Source organism: Talpa occidentalis, unplaced genomic scaffold (assembly GCF_014898055.3).
Source record: "Talpa occidentalis isolate TD23 unplaced genomic scaffold, MPIMG_talOcc4v2.1 talOcc4.12, whole genome shotgun sequence".
NCBI lineage: Eukaryota > Metazoa > Chordata > Mammalia > Eulipotyphla > Talpidae > Talpa > Talpa occidentalis.
Window position 1 is genome coordinate 17,055,535 of NW_023601212.1, and position 22,459 is coordinate 17,077,993.

Sequence of the window (22,459 nt, forward strand, 5' to 3'; positions counted from 1 at the left end):
CCAGAAAACACTTTTACAAGATACTTCATGGTTTAAAGTCTGAAAGCTTCTTGGGACTTACACTGTGATACTGCACTTGGGATTAGAGACAGAGACCAAAAACGGAAATAATTTTGACCCTTAATTAATTTCTCAGAGGACTGAGTGGGGGTAAGGTGGTGGAGACAAGGTGTTCTTGCTAGAAATTACTCAAAGAACCAAAGATCAACACCTATGTAAGAATACCATATAAATAGGGTTTACACTGTTTAATGGATGGTTTAAATGGAACATGACACAGATGAGGAACTGACCTTGCTTTTCCTACACAATATTATTATAGCCTAGAAATCATGTGACCAAAAGGCTTTATTTGGAATTGAACAAAACAAGAGTCAACTGTGTGAATGTCAAAATTACGCTAATGCTGAAGGATGATTTCAAAGTTCCCAGGAGTCACAATATTAGTTAACTCTTAAAAATGGGTCTTGGGAAGTGCTCAGTGTTAAGCAACCACGTCAACCCCTGCCTGAACTTCCTGTCTAGGAGCTATAGAGAAGTAAAGCCAAAAACTACTGACGCACAGCCTGAGCGTTTATACACAAGAGAAAATTCCCTCATGGGAAAAAAAAAAAAAAATCAAGCAATCAGTTTATCTTGGGATAGGGTGTTTGGTTTAGTTTAAGAAAACCAAGAATATCAGAATTGGAGGAGGGACAGAATAATACCCATGAGATTGAAAGAATATATCGACCTTTTTGGAAAGTTGTTTGGAGAAGTATTCTAGCACATTTTGGTTGTAGCTACCACTGTTACACTATATATGGGGCTGCCCCACCTTCTCATTTAATCTTAGCAATTGCCTCACCCACTCGAGCTTCCTAGCATTATACAGCCACATAGCGTGATCACTGTGAAAAAGTAAGGTTTACAAACAAAAATGCTGCACCAGCATTACACTGGAATTTTCAGTGAATGATTTATATATTTTCCCCAAGATATTAAAATACCTTAGGAGTTAGGATATTTGAACTCAGCTACTTTTAAATGGATTAATCAACCAATTCTCTCCACTACTATAGATAGCAACCCCAACCCTTCTCAGAGAAAACAAAACATTCTCCCCAACATAGGATTTTCTCTTCAAATTTGGTACTGAGTAGATATATAAAGAAAGGGGTTGTAATAAAATACTTTCTATAAGATCTACAAAAAATCTTCAGTGGAAGTCATGAAAACATTAATGCATACTATTTCTTCTTTTGCCTAAGTCATGATTTGCCTAGTCGTGATTCTAAATCACATCACTCAGAACACTAGAAGTCTAATCATTCAATCATACTAATATTGATAGAATTAATACTATACAAAATTTTAGTGTGACTTTTATAGACTATGATGAATCAAGTCCTCTTAAGTTTTCAACAGAAACTAAAGATACCCAAATGGAAGTGCAGAATATGTCTATTTTAAAAAATTAAAAATTAAGGCATATGACCTATAAGCAGAAGCCTACTTTTGGAGAAAAGAAATTATGACTATCATATTAGATTTTCTAAGATATCACCTAGAAATTAAGCACAGGAAAGAACATATCCTTCCTTAGGTATTAGGTTAAAGCTAACAGAATAAACCAACTAAAATGAAAGCAAACATCCAAAGGTAATGTGTAAATCTTATGAAAAAAGAAGAGTATATTCCACAGGTTCACTAATGCATTCTCAGAACAAGACATACCTAAGAAAGAAATTTTTTTTTGCATGATTCATGATAAACCACATAGCAGAATGTTTTTGAAAAACTAGATGAAATGTTCCTCTGGATCTTATAGCCCCTCTTGTTTTGAATCTATACCTACCACTTGCTGAGTTTCTATCTAATCTCTATTTTATCAGATATAAATACTGTACTCATTCTTTTACAACTTTAAGAGAATGGAGAAAAGCATGTCAAAGGATTTATAAGAATAAGAACCAGATTCTAGACTAACTAGGATTCTTATTAATATTCTGTCACCCAGATAGTCCTAAGAAATCAGTCTCACTCTTGTTGACATCTCCTTCATTTTAATAGTTTCTATTACACTTTACACAGCACAATAAAGACTTCTCCAGAGTCTGAGTGAAAGGAAACTCTGGATAAATTAGCCCTTCCCCAACATCAACTTGCAGTTGGAGATTAGGGTCCTGTGAGAAAAACAGAGTTGGGGAAACATGATCTTTGGACAACTAATGAAAAATTCTTAGAGTTTCTACATTTACTAACAAAATTAAAACAACACTCTAAATAAATAGATTATCAAGTTTCTTTTAAAACATATCAAATTGGGGTCTCCCTGGTGGCGCAGCAGGTTGAGCACCGCGCTGTGAAGCTGTCCACAGCCTCTGCAGTGTGGGTTTGATCCCAGCCGGCAGTGAGAATCCCACAAGGCGCAGCAGACCTCTCCTGTCGCACCCACTGGTCCACTCAGTAGTGTATTTCTGCCATCTGCCTGTTCTGCTCCCTGCTCTGCCTCTGGTGAATCCTCTCACCCTCCCGCGCCTCTGGCCTATACCCCAACTCTTGTATAAAAATAAATAAATCTTTAAAAAAATAAAAAATAAAACAAAACATCTCAAATTAAAAACTACAGGTAAGAGTATACATAGTTTCCTTCAACCATCCCTGACTTGCTACACGGGCTTTCAAATCTGATTTCTTGCAGTGACAATAAGACATTGATATGTCAATTTTTCTCTGCTCCAGACAATGTATAAATTAACACGTGACTCTTGTTTTTAATCATCACTTATCCACATTTTTTAAAATGCTGTGTACCTCAAAGTCCCAGAGAAAAGAAAAATTTGAACTTTGACATGCTTAGTAGGTCTGAGACATGTGCCGACCAAGCTGATGAAGGGCTTTTCTGCTCACAGATGGAGGGGACAACCTCTGAGGCTCCGGTTACTTTCCTCCAGTTTTTCTTCTTTTGCCTAAGGCCTCAAAGCAAAAGTTTCCATTTCTTTTCTGCCTTATGCTTCCCTCCCTTTTTCTATTCTCAACCTCCAATTCCTCTTTCTCTAATTATCCTCCAAATAAACGACTTTCAGTTTACAGAGGCTGGCAAAGAAATCTATGAGGTTGAAAGTTAATGTGCACAAACTAGAAGTCTGTGTGAGAGGCACTGAGGGTGGGGAAGAAGTTCTTTATTCTTGGTTTCTCCTACTGGCTATGTTTATATATCCTCAGGCATAATGCTGCCATGTGTCAAGGGTCATGTGAAACTACAGGCTGAATAAAGTACATCTCCCTGGAACATCAATTTTTCAATGTTAAATAAAGTTGAATAGTTTAAATATTAACACAAATGAAGACATGACATTGAGAAGAACACGAAATATACATGGATGCTTAAAGATAAAGCATCAATTAAAAGTGTAATCAAACCCCTACTTGCTTCCCAAATGGTGTGAGTTCATCTTCCTCTGTGTTAGGGAAACTACAGTGAGAAAAGCTGAGAAGTAACGGCTTCTGTTTTGGCAACATAACTCTGTTGAGTGGGATGCTATAAATAGAAATTTGTTCTTGATCTAGAGCAAGGTGCAAACACTTCTCAATATCAATATGAGCTCACTAATAACCTAGAACATCATGATTGACAAAAATCTGCTCATTTGAATTTTAATTGTAGAATTTGTGCAAACAAAATAAACCAACTATGTATGCCTAAAATGCCTTTTGAATGAGAGTATGTAAATTTTTCATTTGCAAAGCTCCAATCTTAGGAATAGTATTCAGAAGAGATAAATTTCAAACTTTATCTGCTCAGGGTCAACATACATTAAGTTGTTTAGCACCTTCTAGTTGAGGATCTGTAAATACACGATTTCGGGGTGAGATCACAGGAGGTAGTAAGTTTCCAAGGTTCCATTATGACCTAAATTCCATAAAGACAAAAGGTCTTTCTGGATCTCAATTTACTGACCTATCCACCAAGGGTACTGAATGGTTACCTAAAACAAGGTGTTAGGATTTGACATAAAATTTGTGATTGAAATGAATAATGCATACCTACTTTATGAGACCAGTGAGGGACATCCTAGACATTCCAAGTTCCAGCACTTCATAATGGTATTTCAGTATATGAACTTGGAGGAGGGGGAGGCCAATGAACTTATGTTTCTTTCAGTTTCTTACTCTGAAAGATGAAATAGTCTAGATCTCACTGCATAAAGGTCAAGATTTTCCACAGCACCTAAAATGCATGCACTCTGGAAAATCTTTCCAAAATAATGGCTTTGCTGTAGTTGTGCCTCAGATTTTTGCTGCTTGTTGATTGCCAACTAAAACAAGAACACCGAAGTGGAAACTATCTCATGGAGACCATTCTAGGAGTCAACACTTAAAAAGAAAAGTTTCCGACTTCCTTAGGTTAAAAAAAATTTCCTCAATTTTCAAAACATTCTCATACTGTCTGACTATTTGAAAGAACTTTTTCTCAGGGAGTGAGCCAGTTTTTTCTGAGGCAATCTTTTTGAAATCCAGAAGTTTCTCTCCTGAATCTTTCAAAACAAAAATTAAAATTATTTTCAAATAACAGTTCATCAACCATTAAAAATAAGGAAAGCCATTTTTCTTTGATAGCTTAAGATAATCCATCAATAAGACAATCTGATTTTTCTGTTTCTAAAAATATCTTTGACTCCAAGTTCTAGTCCAGATATCTGACTACCTTTCTAGTCCTAGAAATTCTTCCCTTGCTCTTTCTATTATATTTGTTGTTCTTTTCTTCCTTCCCATGTCTACTGCTACCACCTTTCTGTAGGACTTTATTACTGCACAGCCTTTAAAGTGATCTTCCTATTGTTCTGTGGTCTCCTTCCCCAACCCCAACTTTTTTTCTTATTCAACCTGAATCTGATTTATTAAGCCTTGTATTCTATTAATTTCACACTGCAGCAGAAACACCTACCTCTATGGCCTTCTCAGGTATAACTCCCCTACTGAGTTTTCCCTCCAGCCAAGCATTCAAACAGCTGCTTCACCTTTTATGCAAACCTGACAAGTGTATTCTGTTGCTGCCCAGCCTTCTCCAGCTCAGCTTTCTATTGCTACCAAAATAAAATCCCAAATCCTCAGCATCTGCAGGAGACCCTTCATGAACTGGTCCATGCCCTCTCTCACTCCATCTCACTGCACTGCCTCCTTTGTTATGTGGAGACTTTCCCCTCAGATAGTTAAATCCACCTCTCTCAAAAAGTAAAAGCTGGGCCTCCCCAGTGGTGCAGCAGTTGAGTGCCGGGCTGCGAAGCTGCCCGCAGCCTCTGCAGCGCCTGTTCAATCCCCGCTGCTCCCCTCAGCAGTGTATTTTGTCAGTCTGCCTGTTCTATTCCCCACTCTGGCTCTGGTGAATTCTCTCACCCTCCTGTGCTTCTGACTGTACCCAGTGCTTGCATAAATAAATAAATAAATCTTTTAAAAAAAAAAAAGCAAAAGCCATACACATTTCCTTTAACTGAGTTAAAATGGTTCTAAATTCAAATGCAAGAATCAAAGAAGTATAAAAAAATGTTTTTAAACTTTAATCAGTAGAGGCAGAATAAAACTACTGTCCTCCCTTCTGCTTGGAAGGCTGGCTATCTCGTTAAAAGCAGAACCTCTACCACATGTCATTCTATTACTCTACTTTATCATCTTCGTGGCACACATCAACTGAGTTGATGTGTTTATTGTTTTTCTCTTCCCTCTCACCACAGAATGTTAGTTCCAAGGGACTATCTTATCTTCTGCTGTCTCCCCAGTGCCTGGGTCAGTGTCTACACACAGCAGGTGCTGACTGAGTAATCCTCCAGGCATTCTCTCCCTATACCTGTGCCTTAAAGGATCCTACTTGTCCTTTCAGACTCACCTCAAATGTTGCGTCCTCAGTAGGAAGTTAGTGTTCTCATCACCATTGCCTAAGGTTCAGGTCAACAAAGTTTCCAAGCACTTCCGTGGAACAAGTATGTGCTAGACAGTGGGGTCAAGCAACCTACAGGACAGTTACAGTCCCTGTGCATTTACAATCAAATGGACATATACAAACTAAAGGGGTTTGTTCGTGTTTTTGAACTGCTATGGTAATTAGACTGTAAATTAACGTGATAATGAATCATGATGTGCCTTGTAACATCTCTCCTATTGTATCAAACTATAATTTGGTAGCTGTCACCCAGGGATGCTGGCTCCAAGCTGAGTGTGCTAGGCTGTGCCTGCCCCCTCGGTCAGCCTTTACCTGCTCTTCTGTGGCTCCTCCACATGTAAGGCATGGAAAGTGAAAGGTTACAGGCCAAGAATTCTATCCTTTTCCCACTGTTCTCTACATGAAAGAAATTTACATGGGGCTCCTTCTAAGAAATTCAAAGTTTGGGAAAGTTAAAGGTGTTTTGGAGAGTCTAATGTCTTTAAATAAGCTGTAGTTGTATGCCCAATGATTAAATTAAATGATGAAAACTGCTTTGCAAAGTACTTTATACATATGTATAGCATAATTTCTGTGTTATTTAATTTTTTTGAAGGTCTAAGCACTTGCTACCAGATGAGAACATAAATTCTGAGGGAGGATAAAAAAGAGAATATAAATTTTTGAGGGTAGGAATCAAATTTTACATTTCTTTTTTTTCTCTGATGATGCCTGATCAAAGAGTTTTTGTTAACAGATAAGATTTCGGAGAACCACTACAGATGCTTAGTTCTAGACTTGTAACTCTGCCTTTTGGAAATAAAATTCCTTATTCTGAAAATGATCAATACTTGCTCTGGATTTTTAATGACAGAAAAACTTTTAAGTAATTCTATGGAAGACAGGTTTTTTACTGCCATTAAAAAGAAGACTGTTTTTATTCTAAAACCAGAAAGAAAACAAAGCCATGCACCTAAGTTTTATTCTCTAGAAATAGAGCTAAAGCAGAAATTCATAGATTAAAAATTTAAGCACAACAAGCATGGAATGATATTAAATCTTGTAATTCCTGTAACTAAAGTTTATCTCTTATGTCCAGGGAATACATATTCTCTTGAAAAGAGCATAATAAGGGCTTTCCTAATAGCTAGATTTTACAGTATTAAATATTAAATGTAAATTGCCACATTACTTTATTCACAAAGAAAAATAAATTAATGTAAAAACAACACCCCAGAACAACTTAATTGTCATCTACATCTGAACAGGACACATAATCTTTTCATCAAAACCACTTAGGTAAATGTTGGCTTAATGAAAACATGAATTCCTTAAATTTCCTAATCTGAAGTTTCATTAATTCCATGTTAATTTGCTACTGGGATTTGCACAAACATATGATTTTAAAGATAAGTAACTTAAGACCAATCATTTTATTTAAAAACTCTTCCCCCCTCATTTTTTCACACATTAATAGTTTTTCTTTATTGATATTAATAATAAGTCATCAAAAAAGACCACTGAAAAGATCAGGGATTCGAAGGTTACCTTTAGCTTTTAGAATAAAAAATGGATGTCATTACTTCTCTGACCTTATCCTGTTAGAGGCATCCAACCTACCTCTCCCGATGAGTCATACTCTAGACCTGGAAGCACTGCCTCTATGTTAAAAGAAGACCTGTCAGGTGAGAATGGGAATCGTACCTCATTATGTGTGAGAAGGGAAGCTCAGGCAGTGATTGAAGAACTGAGTAATGATGTAGGGAAAAATGCATGAACAAAGACCATAGATAACATAGCAGGGCACAAAACTAGAGGCGCTCATTTATCCTTTGCTTTGCTCTGAAAATAAATAATGAAAATGCAGGCTTTGGGTTAATGGGCTTAAAAATCTTGCCAAAGTATATATGTTAACACACAGAGTGCCCAAGGCTGGCTGCCTGTACCCCAACAAGTCTGTAATTATACACCAGCAGGCAGAGATTCTTATTATGACTACATGGATTTGTTTTAACTATTATCAAAGAAAAGTGTTTTCAAATTTCCCAATCCAAGTATGTCAGTAGGGTTTCTAATTTTAACCATCACTGACCACTGCTTTTTACACATGGCTTCTTAATGCAAAAAAGGTAAAAGCCATTTAGACGTTTCTTAAACTAAATCAAAATGGTCCTAAATTCTAAATCAAGAGCCAAGGCAGCCTACGGGGGAAAAAAAATTAACCTTTGGTAAGAATAAAATTCAAACAAAAAGAGGGTCTTCTTTTATCTGCCCTGATCAATTATCCAAAGAGCCCTACAATGACATTTGTGGTAGGTTGAATAATAGCTCCCAATGACATCCATGTCCTAATCCACTGAGTTTGTGAAAGTTACCTTTCTGGTAAAAGGGACTTTTGTGGACATGATTAAGTTAAGGATCTTGAGATGGGGAAATCATCCAGGATGACCCAGGAGGGCCCAATGAAACCACAAGGGTCCTTATAAAAGAAAGGAGGAGGATCAGATGAAGAGTAGGAGCTGCGACAAGGGAAGCCAAGAGGTGAGGTGATGTGAGAGAGACCTGAGCGAAGGAATGGGGGAGGAGGGTCTAGAAGCTGAAAAAGACAAGGAAATTGATTCTTCAGAGGCTCTAGGAGGAAACAGTCCTGCCAAAACCTTAACTTTGGTCCTATAAGACTCATTTTTAATTTCTGACCTCCAGAGCTAGGTAAGAGAAGAAATTTATGTTGTTTCAATTCACTAATTTGTTACAGCAACAAAGGAAATTAACACAACATTGTCTTATAATTTTAAGGACTGTAAAGCTTAAGAGGTGGGATTACCATGAATTTAAGTGAGGCTCCAACAAATAATTATAAAAGAGCTTGATAATGCCATGCCTTTCCATGGAACCCACTGCTGTGAGACCTGCCAGTGCCTAGAGAGCTTTGGAGCATATAAAACAGATGCAGGGCAATGGAAAAACAGGATTTTATGTAAGATAAAGCACCTAATTCATGTCCACTAGAAATTAAGCAAGAGCAGGACTTGGAGCTTACAACTGCAAAAAAATCTAAACAAGAGTATGCAGCTATCAGGCTAATTTAGATAAAAAAAAAAAAAAAGGCAGATGATGTTCCAAGGATGTAAAAGCAGAACCCAGAAAGTGAGCAGACTTATCGGCACAAAAGAAACTTTCAGAAGAATCACCTACCTCTAATGATACATATAGGAACCCACACCCAGAATATGGTGCAAAACTGCACTCTCAACTCCCGCCTGATTCAGGAGGGAAACTTTAGACTTGTCTTTCACCTCGGCTTTCCAAGGCAACTGTATTCTAGCTGCTGTATCTCCTTTTCTACATGAGACTCTCTCTGCTTCTCTTTATCTGGGAGATGGGCCCACAGGCAATACTGAAAACTGTCAGAAAACAAAAACGGTTTATTTTCAAATCTATAAAGACTGCAGTCACTTTCTTCCATCAATAGGTGGTGAGCTTGTGTTGGCTAGGCAAATGCTATCGTTCAGTAAATATGAGGCAGTAAAAAGTGTTTTAGGCACAGTCAGGTGAGCAGAGGAGCAAAATCTGAGGGGACAAAGAGATGGATTCCCTGTAACCCCTGAAAGAGCTGCTCCTCCTAATTATCAAACTGGAATCTACAGCATAAGCATGTTTTGTGTCAACAGGGTCAAAAATAAAACTTTAGCGAAGCTGAGAGTGTACACACAAGTTTAGCAATTTCTTTACTATTTTTTCTACATTTTATTTCTTATGATTTAAAAGGAACCTGTCAACCAAAATAACAGAATTCAAAACATCAGCTTTTCCTTCTTCCCCCATAGCCTAGCTCCATCTCACGCTACATGAACATAAATGCATTTTGAAGGTTTAGCAATTTTCTTTCTTTTTTTTTTTTAGATTGATTGATTGATTGATTGATATAAACACTGGGTACAGTCAGAAGTGCGGGAGGGCGAGAGAATTCACCACAGACAGAGCAGGGAACAGAACAGGCAGACTGACGAAACACACTGCTGAGGGGAGCAGCGGGCGTGGCAGAAGAGGTCTGCGTGTCCCGGGATTGAACTGGCACTGCAGAGGCTGCAGGCAGCTTCACAGCCCAGCGCTCAACTGCTCTGCCACCAGGGGAGGCCCAGGTTTAGCAATTTTCAAGCCACATACTCAAAATTCTTTACTTCCCTCTGAATAGATGGAAACAATTTCTTAAGAACCTGAAGGAGAAGCTACTTTGTTCCTATTTCACATCCTCAACATGCTTCTCACCTGCTATTTTGATATTCAGATTGGCATCCAGAAGCAAATTTTCAGCTTTTAGATCACGATGAACAATATTCCGACAGTGACAAAAATAGACAGCTGTGACGATCTGTTTAAACTTCCGACGGGCATCCTTCTCTGCCATCCTACCATGAGCCACCAGGTGGTCTGTGTGAAGAGGAATACAGTCAGTTCTCACTTTAGATACTGGTATAATTTCAAAGGGTAGATTTAAGAAGGGATGGAAGGGACCCTCCCAATGAATGAGTTAACTGAATCAAAAAGAAGGAAAGCAATACATGTACAGTCCAGGCTTATATCTATAAAAATGTATTAGCAACCACTCCCCAAACTATTTTAAGTATAAATCCTGTTACACATCAATATGCATAGAATACACTGTCCTTCTATAAGAGTTCTGAAGAATGTAGATATTTTCCCCAGATCATAATACTCAGCACCTTTCTTTTCATATCCCCATTGCAAAAGATTATACACACAGCAAGTATACACATGAAGATAAGTATCAGCAATAGTTCCTGCGCTAAAGGGTAAGACCAAAAAGCAGAATTACAATAATCGATCATTTTAGGAAAGAGACAGAAATTAGTCATTGCTAAAGGGGGAAAAACAGACTCTGTTTAGGCTAGTATCTCTTCTGCTTTCTCAAAGTTTTACAATTTTACACAAAAATGTACTTATTTGGTGACCATTCTCTGGAATGCATAATAACATGCCTGCATCTTTACATCTGCATCTATTGTGTTTAACAAATATTTTTTTTACATTGTTACTCCTTTTTATAGATAACATCAATAGAAAACCAACTAAAGTTTCTACCACTTCAAATGAAACAGTTTCATGGGTTAAGTTGCTAACTAAAGTATAGCAAAAGAATTCACATGTGATAAATTTTGTAATACTATAAATCAGGCTGTTTTGTACATTTAAAATTGGCTGACCCCATAACCAATACCATCAGAACTTTAAGTACTTTTTCTACACTCAACCAATGGCATGTCTATCCTTAATCTAGTTCTTTATCTAACCAACAACACAGACAAGTCATGACAGCAGACAGCATGAGAAATGGTAGCTATGATACACTTTGCTCTACTTAAGCAAATTTCAATCATCTTATCAACACAATCCTTTATTAAACCAATGAATTCAACTGGAGAAAGGACATATTTGGCATCAAAAGCTTCCAGAGAGTGAGAAAGTAAAACATTAATGATATAAATAAACGGTACTGTTGTTGTTAAGCCACAGCAGTTTCAGCAACACCAGTAGTTTGGGCGCCACCTCACTCACTCATGGGAACAGTCAAGCGTATCTTTTCTTCATCATAAAGAGGAAGTTTGGAATAAAACATATGCACTCACAACGACTACCAATATAGAGAGCTTAGAACAAGAAGTGTGGGGTGGAGGGAGCTAAATGACTATCTACATAGCAGGTTTTCAAATAATTCAAATTAACATTCTCACCACAAAGAACATCAAATTACTATGGTAATTTTCAAGACAGGATCTTCTAAGTAGATCATTTAAAGGCCCCTCACAGAAATTGTTATAACTGTTAGGGTTATCAATGATCCACACACAAGATCTTGGAAGCATTTCCCTCAAAACTGGTCAAGAATATCCATTTAGTAGGCAAAAAGAAAAATTAAGAAGTCTTCAGCTTAGAAGTTAAAAGGACTCAGAAACAACTTCCTACAGGAGCTAGAGGGGTGATAAATGAGATCACACTCTGGTGTGTTGAGGCATCTGGTGTGATCTGTCACACGAACTTTAAACAACACAAAGTCCCTAAACTTGGGGTAGTAACTTAATATAAGCTGCGACAGAGCTGGACAGCCATCAGCTGCAGAACGCTATGTTTTATTTCAAGGGGGCATTCTCTAACAGGACCTGCTCCTTTGACCCCCTATGTCTCTTAACCCAAGGTCTAATTATTCTAATAATATGTTTTAGCTGCTAAACTTTGTCTAATTAAAAAGCTTTGAAGAGCTAGCTATTCTTGAGAAACATAAAAATAAACCCTCATGAAGGTTTACCATCAGAAGCTCATTTGGCCAAGTCACCCATTAATTAAAATGCTCAAGAGACATTCGTCTGGCAGTAAATACTAATTAGCAGAACACATCAAAGAACTTCTTAAATACAATAGAATGATTAATTTTGTGATTTCCAAAATAAGTGATTTTCTTTTATTAAAAAAAAACTCTATATTTTCTAAGTACTTTGTTTTCCTAAAATGATTGGAAAGTTCTCAAAATTGTTGCACAAATCGGGAGCTGGTGGAATGCGACTTAGTTCTGCTTTATCTCTGTAACGACATGTTGGATGTCCTTAGACAAATCATTTATACTGCCAGTATCCCCACCTCTTGGTCTGCTAACTAGAAATAAACTGCTGCATGCTCTAGCCAAACAAAGGTTAGCATATTTGGTAATAAACTGGTTCTCTGATCAAGAGTTATCATATATGGCATAACCTTAACTTTCAAACACATTAAAAGCTATTTTTAAAAGGTCCGTTCAACTCTATATACTGATAATTTAAGCATTTGATTATTAATAGACAAGTTCTTCAGGATTCCACAGTACTTGAAGGTGATTATTATATATCTCAATTGTCACTGTTACCTGGTTCTGCTTAAAAGGTATCTGAATTGTCTAGTGATGTCTATAGTATCCCTACAGTTGAGAATATAAAGATATGCAAATCATGCCTTCAAAAACAGTGTAAATACAAGCATCAGATGTTTTCACCTAGCCATTGTGTTTCACACTCAAGTATTCTTGAACATTTCCACATACCAGATCATTTTGATGACTTAATGTCATTCGGACTTTAGCTTCTGCTTTTTTGGGGTTTTGTGTGTTGTTGTTTTTTTTTTTTTTTTTGCCCATCTTATTACCACCCTCACCCCCACCCTCCAAACTCCTCTCCCGTTGGTTTGCTTTCAGTGTAAACCTCCGGGGTCTAGTGGGTGTGCCAGGAAGCCAGCAGCCTACAGCGGTTTCCAGACCTTGCTGAAATTGCCTTTCCTCTGCCTGCTGACAAACGGCTGCTTTATGTTGCTGTGTACTCTATAGGCAGGCAGCAAAAATTCCTCAAGTTCAAATGTGATATTTAACTTTGGGCTAAGAAACCCCGAGCATTTGCCATGCCTGGATTTAAAAACAAAGTTGCAACTTTTGAATAAATACTGGTCTACTTTTAGAAGGAAAATGAAACAAAATGGCTCCTGGACCACATTCAAAGTAAAATATATTCCCAATCTTGCCAGATAAACCTCAGTTGCAAAGAACTCTATGGTTGTTCTGCTTCTTCCAGGAAATGCAACAAGCTTGCTCTCCCAAACACTGGGTGAAATACACCCACATCTTCAGTCCCAGTCACCCCACCTGCAGCCAAGACCCCCTGGAGCCTGAGCAATCTTCAATCACACCCTTGTTGCATGAACTCCATCACCGTAAGTCCTTACTCACCAACAGTGAACTACTTCCCCATTTAGTTACCACAATAGGTCAAGGGGAAATTTAAAGTTTTTCTCTATTACAACTTCACTCAAACTATTTCAACACAGACAAGGGTTAGGTGATTCTCAGTTAAAAGGAGCAAATGGTTCTCCTGTTTCAAACTCTTATCAAAGTAATAAGGAGTCTAAGGGCTCTTTCTCACTTTCTAATCGCAGTAAGTCACTTGGCACTGAATTTCTTTCATCTTTTTTATCTGCTCTTCCTCACAAAATAAAATGAGTGAGGTAGAGGGAACAAATTCTCAAGTTACATAAGTATTGGAGCACTAGCATGTATAATTTGCTTCAGATTCACTTTTTGTAATGTTCCAATCTGACTCAGGGAGAAATATTTTGTGGTACATTTAGGTTCTAACCTTTCAAAGCACAAAAATACACGCTAGGTCTTAACTTCGCTCAACCAGCCTGACTGGAGTGTCAGAGGCATGCCACTAATGGGATAGTGGTGGGGAGCCAACATTTCTTAAAATAAGAAATTTTCCCAGTATAAACAGATAGTGTCTCCATTTGTCTGCTAAGTCTACGACTCATAACTGATCCAGAACACTAGCTCAAACTGAACATACCCCGACAGCAGGTCAAGCAACAGGGCAGAAACTTTTTGTTCTTCGTGATGAAGAAACTGGCCAGTCTAGAATGAGGAAAAGGCAGCGATGTGCTAATCTTAGGGAGCTACCTGAAAAATTTTCTGTCAATTCCAAGCTAACCACAGTTAGCAGTTGTTTTGCTTCGCCACTCAGATCTATCATTTCTTCTTCACGCCCATGGAAACAACTTCCTGTTTATCAAACAAACGCTTCCTTCCAAAAGAGCCAGGGCAAAGCCAAGATAACTCAGCTGCCCTGGAGCAGGGTGACACGGGTCCACGGGCATGCACTTGAATATCACACTGTCCCTGAGCCCACAGCTCCCAAGCTGCCCCGGGTGAGAGGAAGAGGCTTTGCTATTTGGTTTTCCTTGCCAAGAATCCAACCTCACCGAAGGTTTCTTTACTTGTTGCTGCTTCTTATCACTAACACTTTTCTTCATTCTTTTAGTTGTCCTGGCCAAAAGCCCTCGGGTCATCTTTTGATTCTCTCTCTCTCTCTCACACACCCCATCAATAATCCATAGGCAAATTTTATTAATTCTACCTTCCAAATATATCTAGAATTCAGTTATTCCTCCCCCCTACCTCTACCCTACCCTAGATCCACCAACCTAGTCCAACAGCCATTATCTCCCTCCTGGATTATCATAACAGTCTCCTAATATTACTCCAAACTACTATCCCTGATTCTGTCCATGGCCCTCTGCAATCTGTTCTCAGCACCCGAAGTAAGTCCTTATTTTTCAACTTTATATTTTGAAAGATAAGATGCACAGGATAGATGCACAGAAAGTTGCAAAGACAGTAAAGAGAGACTCCATGTACCCTTTACCCAGTTTCCCCCAAAGATTAAATTTTATGATTATAAAAGAATATCAGAGTCTAGAATTTGACATGGTATCATGTGTATACAGATCTATGTCATTTTATTACATGTGTAGATTTGTGGAATGACCATGGCAATCAAGATAAAGAACTAATTGTAGTTACTCATTTCTAAATATTCCCACAGATATAAAAACAGAAACCACACTATTTTCTTCTACCTATACCAAATAAATTAAACTTTTCTTTCAGGATTTTGAGAAAATACAATTTCCTTGTGAAACACTTATAGTCACAAGATATGCTTTAATTCTGAAAGGCCTGAACTAGAATTAATGCTATTTTTGCCTTTGCCTCTTTACTACATACAAAGTATGCTCTGCATATGATGGATGATGAATAATTACAGATTAGCTCAAGTAAAACCAGTCAGAGAAAAGACTATGAACTTTCACAAAAACATATTTTTTACTCTTTATTTTGCCACTAAACAAAGTTTGTAAATTAAGCCTATTTATGTTACATCTTTCTTTCTTTCTTTTTCAGACAATTATGTCTTCCCTTCTAGAATAGGAATTCTTGACCCATGGATGGGTTGCGATGCATGATAGTAACGTATAGCAAAATGTACAGAGTGTGCTTCTGTTTGTGCAGGAAGGAAGAAGAAATACAAATTGCATGTGTGTACATACGTGTTTGTTTATATTTTCCAAAAGAATAATGTCAAGTGAGAAACTTTTTAAAGCACCTGGGGTTAGAAATGAGGTGGATATTAGATTTTTCTGATGCACCCTGTTTTATAGCTTTTAATCCTGGATACAAGTAATGTCTTAAATAACTAAAACCATTCAAAATTGAACCAAACAGAAAAAAATTTAAAAACTGAAACTGAAAAAGTTGTACCTAAATATACGTTGTCATGACATAACCAACCTGAGAATCATTAATTTAAGTGTCAGCGAAACACAGTATTTTGCCTACGCCTCCTTAATGGGACACACTCGAGACAAAGAGAGTCTGTCTTTTTATATTTGTAATAATATTGGTATGGTCTGAATTGTTCAAATTGTCCTCACTCTCACGTATCAATACACAATTATGTTTAAATCACTTGGAACCACGAATTGTAGATTAAGAGTAGAGATATGAATATACAATATTCAAGAACTAAAAATGCCAAAATCTTAAATTTCAATTAGAATGATAGTACAAACTCATGTTTTACTTATCTCTGCGAAAAAACACATATTTCCCACTTAAACCCTGAAAAGGTCTCTAAGCAGTAACAACCATCTAAGCAATAAATAACAACCATCTAAGCAATAATAAGCATCTCCAGGGCCCAGATTCTGGTTTCTAAATGATGTTTTCCACTTGAAGGAACTAGACTTCCTAGAGAAAATGTTTGATTCAGGGACAAGAAATGTTAAAAATAAACGTGGGAATCTTACCTCGAAGCAATGAAGCTATCAAAGACTCTAGGGATTGAGTCAAACAAAAGACACAGGGAGAGACTCCCATTCACTAAGTGAAATAATTTGAGCATCAGAATAGTAATAGCATCAATAGCCCAAAATACATTAAATATATTCAAGTCCATAAGTTCATCTCCTACACTGCTGGTGGGAAGGCAAACTGGTCCAACCACTATGGAAAGCTGTGTAGAGGTTCCTCAAACTACTAAAAACGGAACTACCATATGACCCAGCAATTCTACTCCACAAAGGACACAAAAACATTAATTCAAAAGGATACCTGCACCCCTATGTTTATTACAGCACTATTTACAATAGGTAAGATATGGAAACAACCCAAATGCCCAAAACAGATGACTGGATCAAGAAAATGCGGTGTATATATACACACAATGGAATACTATTCAGCAATCAAAAAAGATAAACTTATGCCATTTGCAGCAATGTGGATGGAGCAAGAAGAGATTATGCTCAGTGAAATAAGGCAGAAGGAAAAAGAAAAATATTGGATGGTTTCCCTTATAGGAGGAATATAGGGAAACCAAATAAGAGATCAGGAAAAAAGTAAATAACAATAATAACATATTAAAAAAATAGCAGGTAACCATAAATCAGAGATATTCTGCAGGGGATGGGGAGGATGAGGGATCAAAACAGGGGAGAGGGCCTCCCCAGTGGCGCAGCGGTTGAGCGCTGGGTTGCGAAGCTGCCCGCAGCCTCTGCAGTGCTGGTTCGATCCCCGGCTGCTCCCCGGCCACCAGAGGAGGGTCCCACAGGGCACACAGACCTCTCCTGCCGCCCGCTGCTCCCCTCAGCAGTGTACTTCAGTCCTTCTGCCTGCTCTGCTCCCCGCTCTGGCTCTGGTGAATTCTCTCACCCTCCCGCACTTCTGACTGTACCCAGTGCTTGTACAAATAAATAAGTAAATAAATAAACAAACAAAAAAACAAGAAAGTTCTCCTTTAAAAAAAAAAAAAACAGGGGAGAGAAGAGCACAAGGGAATATGGTGATGGTTCACAGGTGAGTAGGTGGTAGGAATTTTATGGGGAACACACCTCAAAGGAGAAAGCATACAAGCACACATTGTACAAAAATGAACAATGTACATACATACAAAAAACAAAAAAATAAAGTCCATTAGTTCATAATAATATTGTAAAATAAATAAAATAAATGAACTTCACTGGTCACAACTGGAGATTCCTAGAGACCAATTCATGATTCTGAAATTTAATACATAAAGGGGAAAAATCAGCATTTTATTTTGCCTTTGCTATAGTTTCTGAATAGTTTATAGGCAGGGTTCTTTACAGAAGAAATACAAGTGCTTCAGTGGAAGGTGAATGAATCATGTGTATATGTTGAGGTGTTAAGTTATACTCCCCAAATTGGAAAGGTTGTAAAAGAATGCCAAATCGGGCCTCCCTGGTGGCGCAAGGGGTTAAGCACCGCACTATGAAGCAAACTGCAGCCTCTGCAGCACAAGTTCGATCCCCGGCCAGCCAGGGAGCAACCCACATGGCGCAGCAGACTTCTCCTATCTCTCCCACTGCTCCCCTCAGCAGTGTGTTTTAGTAGGTCCGCCTGTTCTGCTCCCCACTCTGTCTCTGGTGAATCCTCTCACCCCCTACATCTCTGGCCTGTGCCCTAGCTCTTGTATGCATAAATAAATAAATCTTAAAAAAAAAAAAGAATGCCAAATCAATAAAACTTGATTAGGAAAAAAATAACACATTTCTGATTACACTCTAGTCACTTAGAGCCACCAATTTCTGAAGCCAATATGCTATTAAATTTTCTTGTACATAAGCAAAGAAATTCCCTTTTTTTGCTTAAAAACTGTAGCTAATAAATGTACAAAGAATTAGAATCACCATTTTGTAACTTCTAAGGAAATAATGTAATTTAGGAAGCCAATAAGAAAGACTAAAATAACAGAACAAAGGTTAATGGGAAACATTATCCCTCTTTCATCACTATAAATGGGGAAAGCAAACCTTATACAACTCCTGAAATGATGCATTAGAAAGATTATGAAGTATTCTTGCCCCTGCTCCCCACCCACCTCCACCCCCAAATGAACTGCATTTAATCATACCACTTTATAAGAAATAGTGATCAAGAAGAACATGCTGAATGACACAATGAGGATGATGGATGATCCAGAATGTGGGAAATTTTACAGGATGATCCAGTTTCTTCTACAAATGATAGAGAAAACAAGAGACTAAGGTGGATGGTTCATGTGGGTGACTTGGTGGTTGGGAATTTTATGGGGACTACACCTGAGAGGAGAAAGCAAAACGTACAAAAATGAGTAAAGATGCAAAATATATATATAGGGATAAAAAAAAAAAGTGTGTTTTTGTGGGGCAGAATGGAGCTGTTAAAAGATTTTTTTAAAAAAAAATTAAGCTACTTATCAACTAAATGGATGTATCAACTTTGTTGATCATGATTTGAATAAACAAAATGGGAAAAAGCTAAATATATCTGGCTATTATTAAGAGATTGTTAATTTTATTGGATGTCAGAATGACATTGTAGACTTTAGTTTTGATTATGAAAGAATTGCTGACAATGGATTCATTCTTCCCACTTTAACTATAAAAGTTGGATTGTTTGCAGATATTGAATAACAACTAACAAAAGGCTGTACTTCTTCAGAGCAAGAAAGCACAAGAGGTAAGTCCTATATTCACCCCATACCGCCCTCTAGGGAAACAGAGCCTGAGCAAAGAGCAATAGGCTAGGGTACAGGAAACAGATGAGAATTAGGGGCTTGTGAAGTAGCTAAAATCTGGGCTGCAGAATAGCAGAAGACAAAGAAGCAGAGAAAGAATGTCTAAAATGAGCACATAAACTTCAGTCAGGTCCTTGGTGAATGGCAAAAATGCACATGTGCAGGAAAAAAAAAATAGTCAAGATATGGGACGCCTAGCCGAAAAAATTGCCAGGAGAGTGAAAACTAAAGAAAAGTTTTCAGAGGTGCACCACGCTCAGGAAATGCTGAAGTTCAGGTTTAGCTTAACAGGAGAAATGATAGTGAAGACTCCAGGTACTCAGCTGAGACCCCATAAGACAACATCCTAAGAGTTAGGACTTAATTAAAGGAATAAGGGCAAAACTAAAATAGAATCATCCTTGCAGCCTAAAAATTAAGCTTCAACAGGGCCAAGTTGATCCATCTGTTTTACTGAACTGCCTGCCAGGACAAACTCAACTTAATATCCAAAATATGATTAAAAATTACTAGACACAGAGAAAAGAAAAAAAAGTGACCAATAATCAAGAGCTTCAAGACAATAGAAAGCAGAACCAGAGATAACTCTGATACTACAGTTAGTAGGCAAGGGCTTCAAAATGGCTATGACAGATGTGTTAAAGAAAACAGGAAAAGATGTACAACAATTATGAAAAGACTGACTATATAGACTATTAGAATCTCTAAAATAGATTTAATCCATAAATTTAATCTATAAATCTATAAAGGATGAGAAATATCTGAAATAAGGAATTCACTGGCTAGATTTAAGTTGATATAGCAAAAGACAGTGACATTAAGACAGTATGTTTTTTAAAAATCCTTATATATAGGAGAGTATACTAAGTATTCAAGAGTGATGACACAATGTCCTAGGTTTGCTTTAAAATACTTTTACCAGAAAAGTTGGAGAAGGATGAAACAAAAACAGCAAAATGTTGATAATTGTCAAAACTAGGTGCTCAGTACAACAATATTATATACTATTCTATATATACATACACATACAAACATATAGTTGAAACTCTATAAAATGGAATTTCATTTGTACACCTTTGTGCATCCAGCATTATGCTCAATAGCTGAAAGGTGGGAACAACACGTGTCTCCATCTATAGATGACCTGATAAACAAAATGTGGTATATACAAGCAAGGAAATATATTCAGCCTTCAAAGGGATGGAAATCCCAACACATGACACAACACAGATGAGGACATTAAGTCAAATGCAATAAGCCAGAAACAAAAGGACAAATATTCTATGGTCCCATTTATATGAAATACCTGGAACAGTCAAATTCAGAAAGACAGAAAGTAGAACGGTAGTTGCCATGGACTGGAAGAAAAGGAAATCGTGGAGTTACTGCTTAATGGGCATTGTTTCAGGTTTTTTTTTTTTTTTTTTTTAAAGATTTATTTATTTATTTATTCAAGATTGATTGATTGATTTATACAAGCACTGGGTACAGTCAGAAGCGCGGGAGGGTGAGAGAATTCACCAGAGCCAGAGCGGGGAGCAGAGCAGGCAGAAGGACCGAAGTACACTGCTGAGGGGAGCAGCGGGCAGCAGGAGAGGTCTGCGCGCCCTGTGGGACCCTCCTCTGGTGGCGGGGGAGCAGCCGGGGATCGAACTGGCACTGCAGAGGCTTCGGGCAGCCTCACAACCCAGCGCTCAACCGCTGCGCCACCGGGGAGGCCCTGTTTCAGTTTTTTATGATGAAAAGAGCTCTGTAGATGGACAGTGGTGATGGCTGCACAACAATTTCAACATTCCAAATACCCCTGAACTGTGTATTTTAAAATGGTTAAGTGATAAATTTTATGTGTATTTTACCATAATTTAAAAAATTATCTCTTCTTTCTCTGTCTCTCTCTCTTTCTCTCTCTCTCACACACAAACCTAATTCAAAATATGAGATAAAAAGCTCTTTATGGAAGTCAAATATTTCAAGTCACATGATTAAAACCACTGCGTTTTTCTAATAGCTTTACTTTGTAGAAAAACTATAGTTTCTAAAGGGGATTAAAACATCAGGAAACTCAAGAAAAATATTAATATAGGAGTCAGGCAAAAATATTTCATTGGGAATTATATATATATATATATATATATATATATATATATAACTATATGCAGCAAAAGTATTTTGCTCATTCTCTGGGACACTTATTTTTATATCATGGTAGAACTGGCACGATGATCAGACAACTATGGATGTATGTTTTCCATAATGTGAGATCATCAAACCGAAAGTTATTGAGCACGAAGCACAGTTGCTTCCACATCCATCTTAGGCCAGTTACAAAAATAAATGCCAAAGTGATGTTGACATTAAGAAAAAAATGGAGAATAATGAATGGAAAATTAATTGGGGAAATATATGGAAACTGTTTTGATTCAGAGTTAAAGTTCAGTAATATGGTTATTTGCTTCTGTCAATAAAGTCTGAGAAAACCGCTAGTTGTTTTTTTTTTTTAAAGATTTATTTATTTATGCATACAAGAGCTGGGGCACAGGCCAGAGATGCAGGGTCAGGCGGGGAAGGTGAGAGGATTCACCAGAGACAGAGCAGGGAACAGAACGGGCAGACTGACTGAAATACACTGCTGCGGAGAGCAGCGGGCAAGACAGGAGTCATCTGCCTCGCCATGTGGGTTGCTCCCGGGCCGGCTGGGGATTGAACTCAGGGATTGAACTCGTGCTGCAGAGGCTGTGGATTGCTTCATAGTGCAGTGATTAACCCCTTGTGCCACCAGGGAGGCACAAATAACTGCTAGTTTTTATAGCCAAAGGGTGTAATTTAGTGGGAAAGTAATATTTTAGTTGTAAAGATGTAGAGAATTTCATGAGAGTTAAATAAGATAAACACATTATTTAAAAAAAAAAGTTAACTAAGTACAAAGTAGTGTGTCCAAATAAACGCATGTGGTGGTGTTCTCAAACATCTAGGAGGTTGCAAGATAAAACAACAAACATGAAATACTCAACACAACATCTGGTACACAATGGCTATGCAGCTCAGCCTTGTCCATTCTCTGCCCTATTAGTCTCTGAGGCTCCCATGGCCTAAATAAAGGGCTTTGCGACAA

At 37.7% G+C, this 22,459-nt stretch overlaps 1 protein-coding gene across 5 annotated transcripts in view; it reads right to left on the reverse strand.

The window, feature by feature from the left end:
* Positions 1–22,459, reverse strand: part of SIK3 (SIK family kinase 3) — a 214,899-nt gene that overhangs the window by 67,029 nt on the left and 125,411 nt on the right. For 4 of the 5 annotated variants that reach the window (XM_054693123.1, XM_037505330.2, XM_037505331.2 and 1 more), the window contains exon 4: positions 10,169–10,330. In XM_054693123.1, the coding sequence (XP_054549098.1) occupies positions 10,169–10,330 (162 nt within the window). Of the gene's footprint in view, positions 1–4,029; positions 4,058–10,168; positions 10,331–22,459 lie in introns of those variants that run through there. The other variant, XM_054693125.1, reaches the window with a different exon arrangement.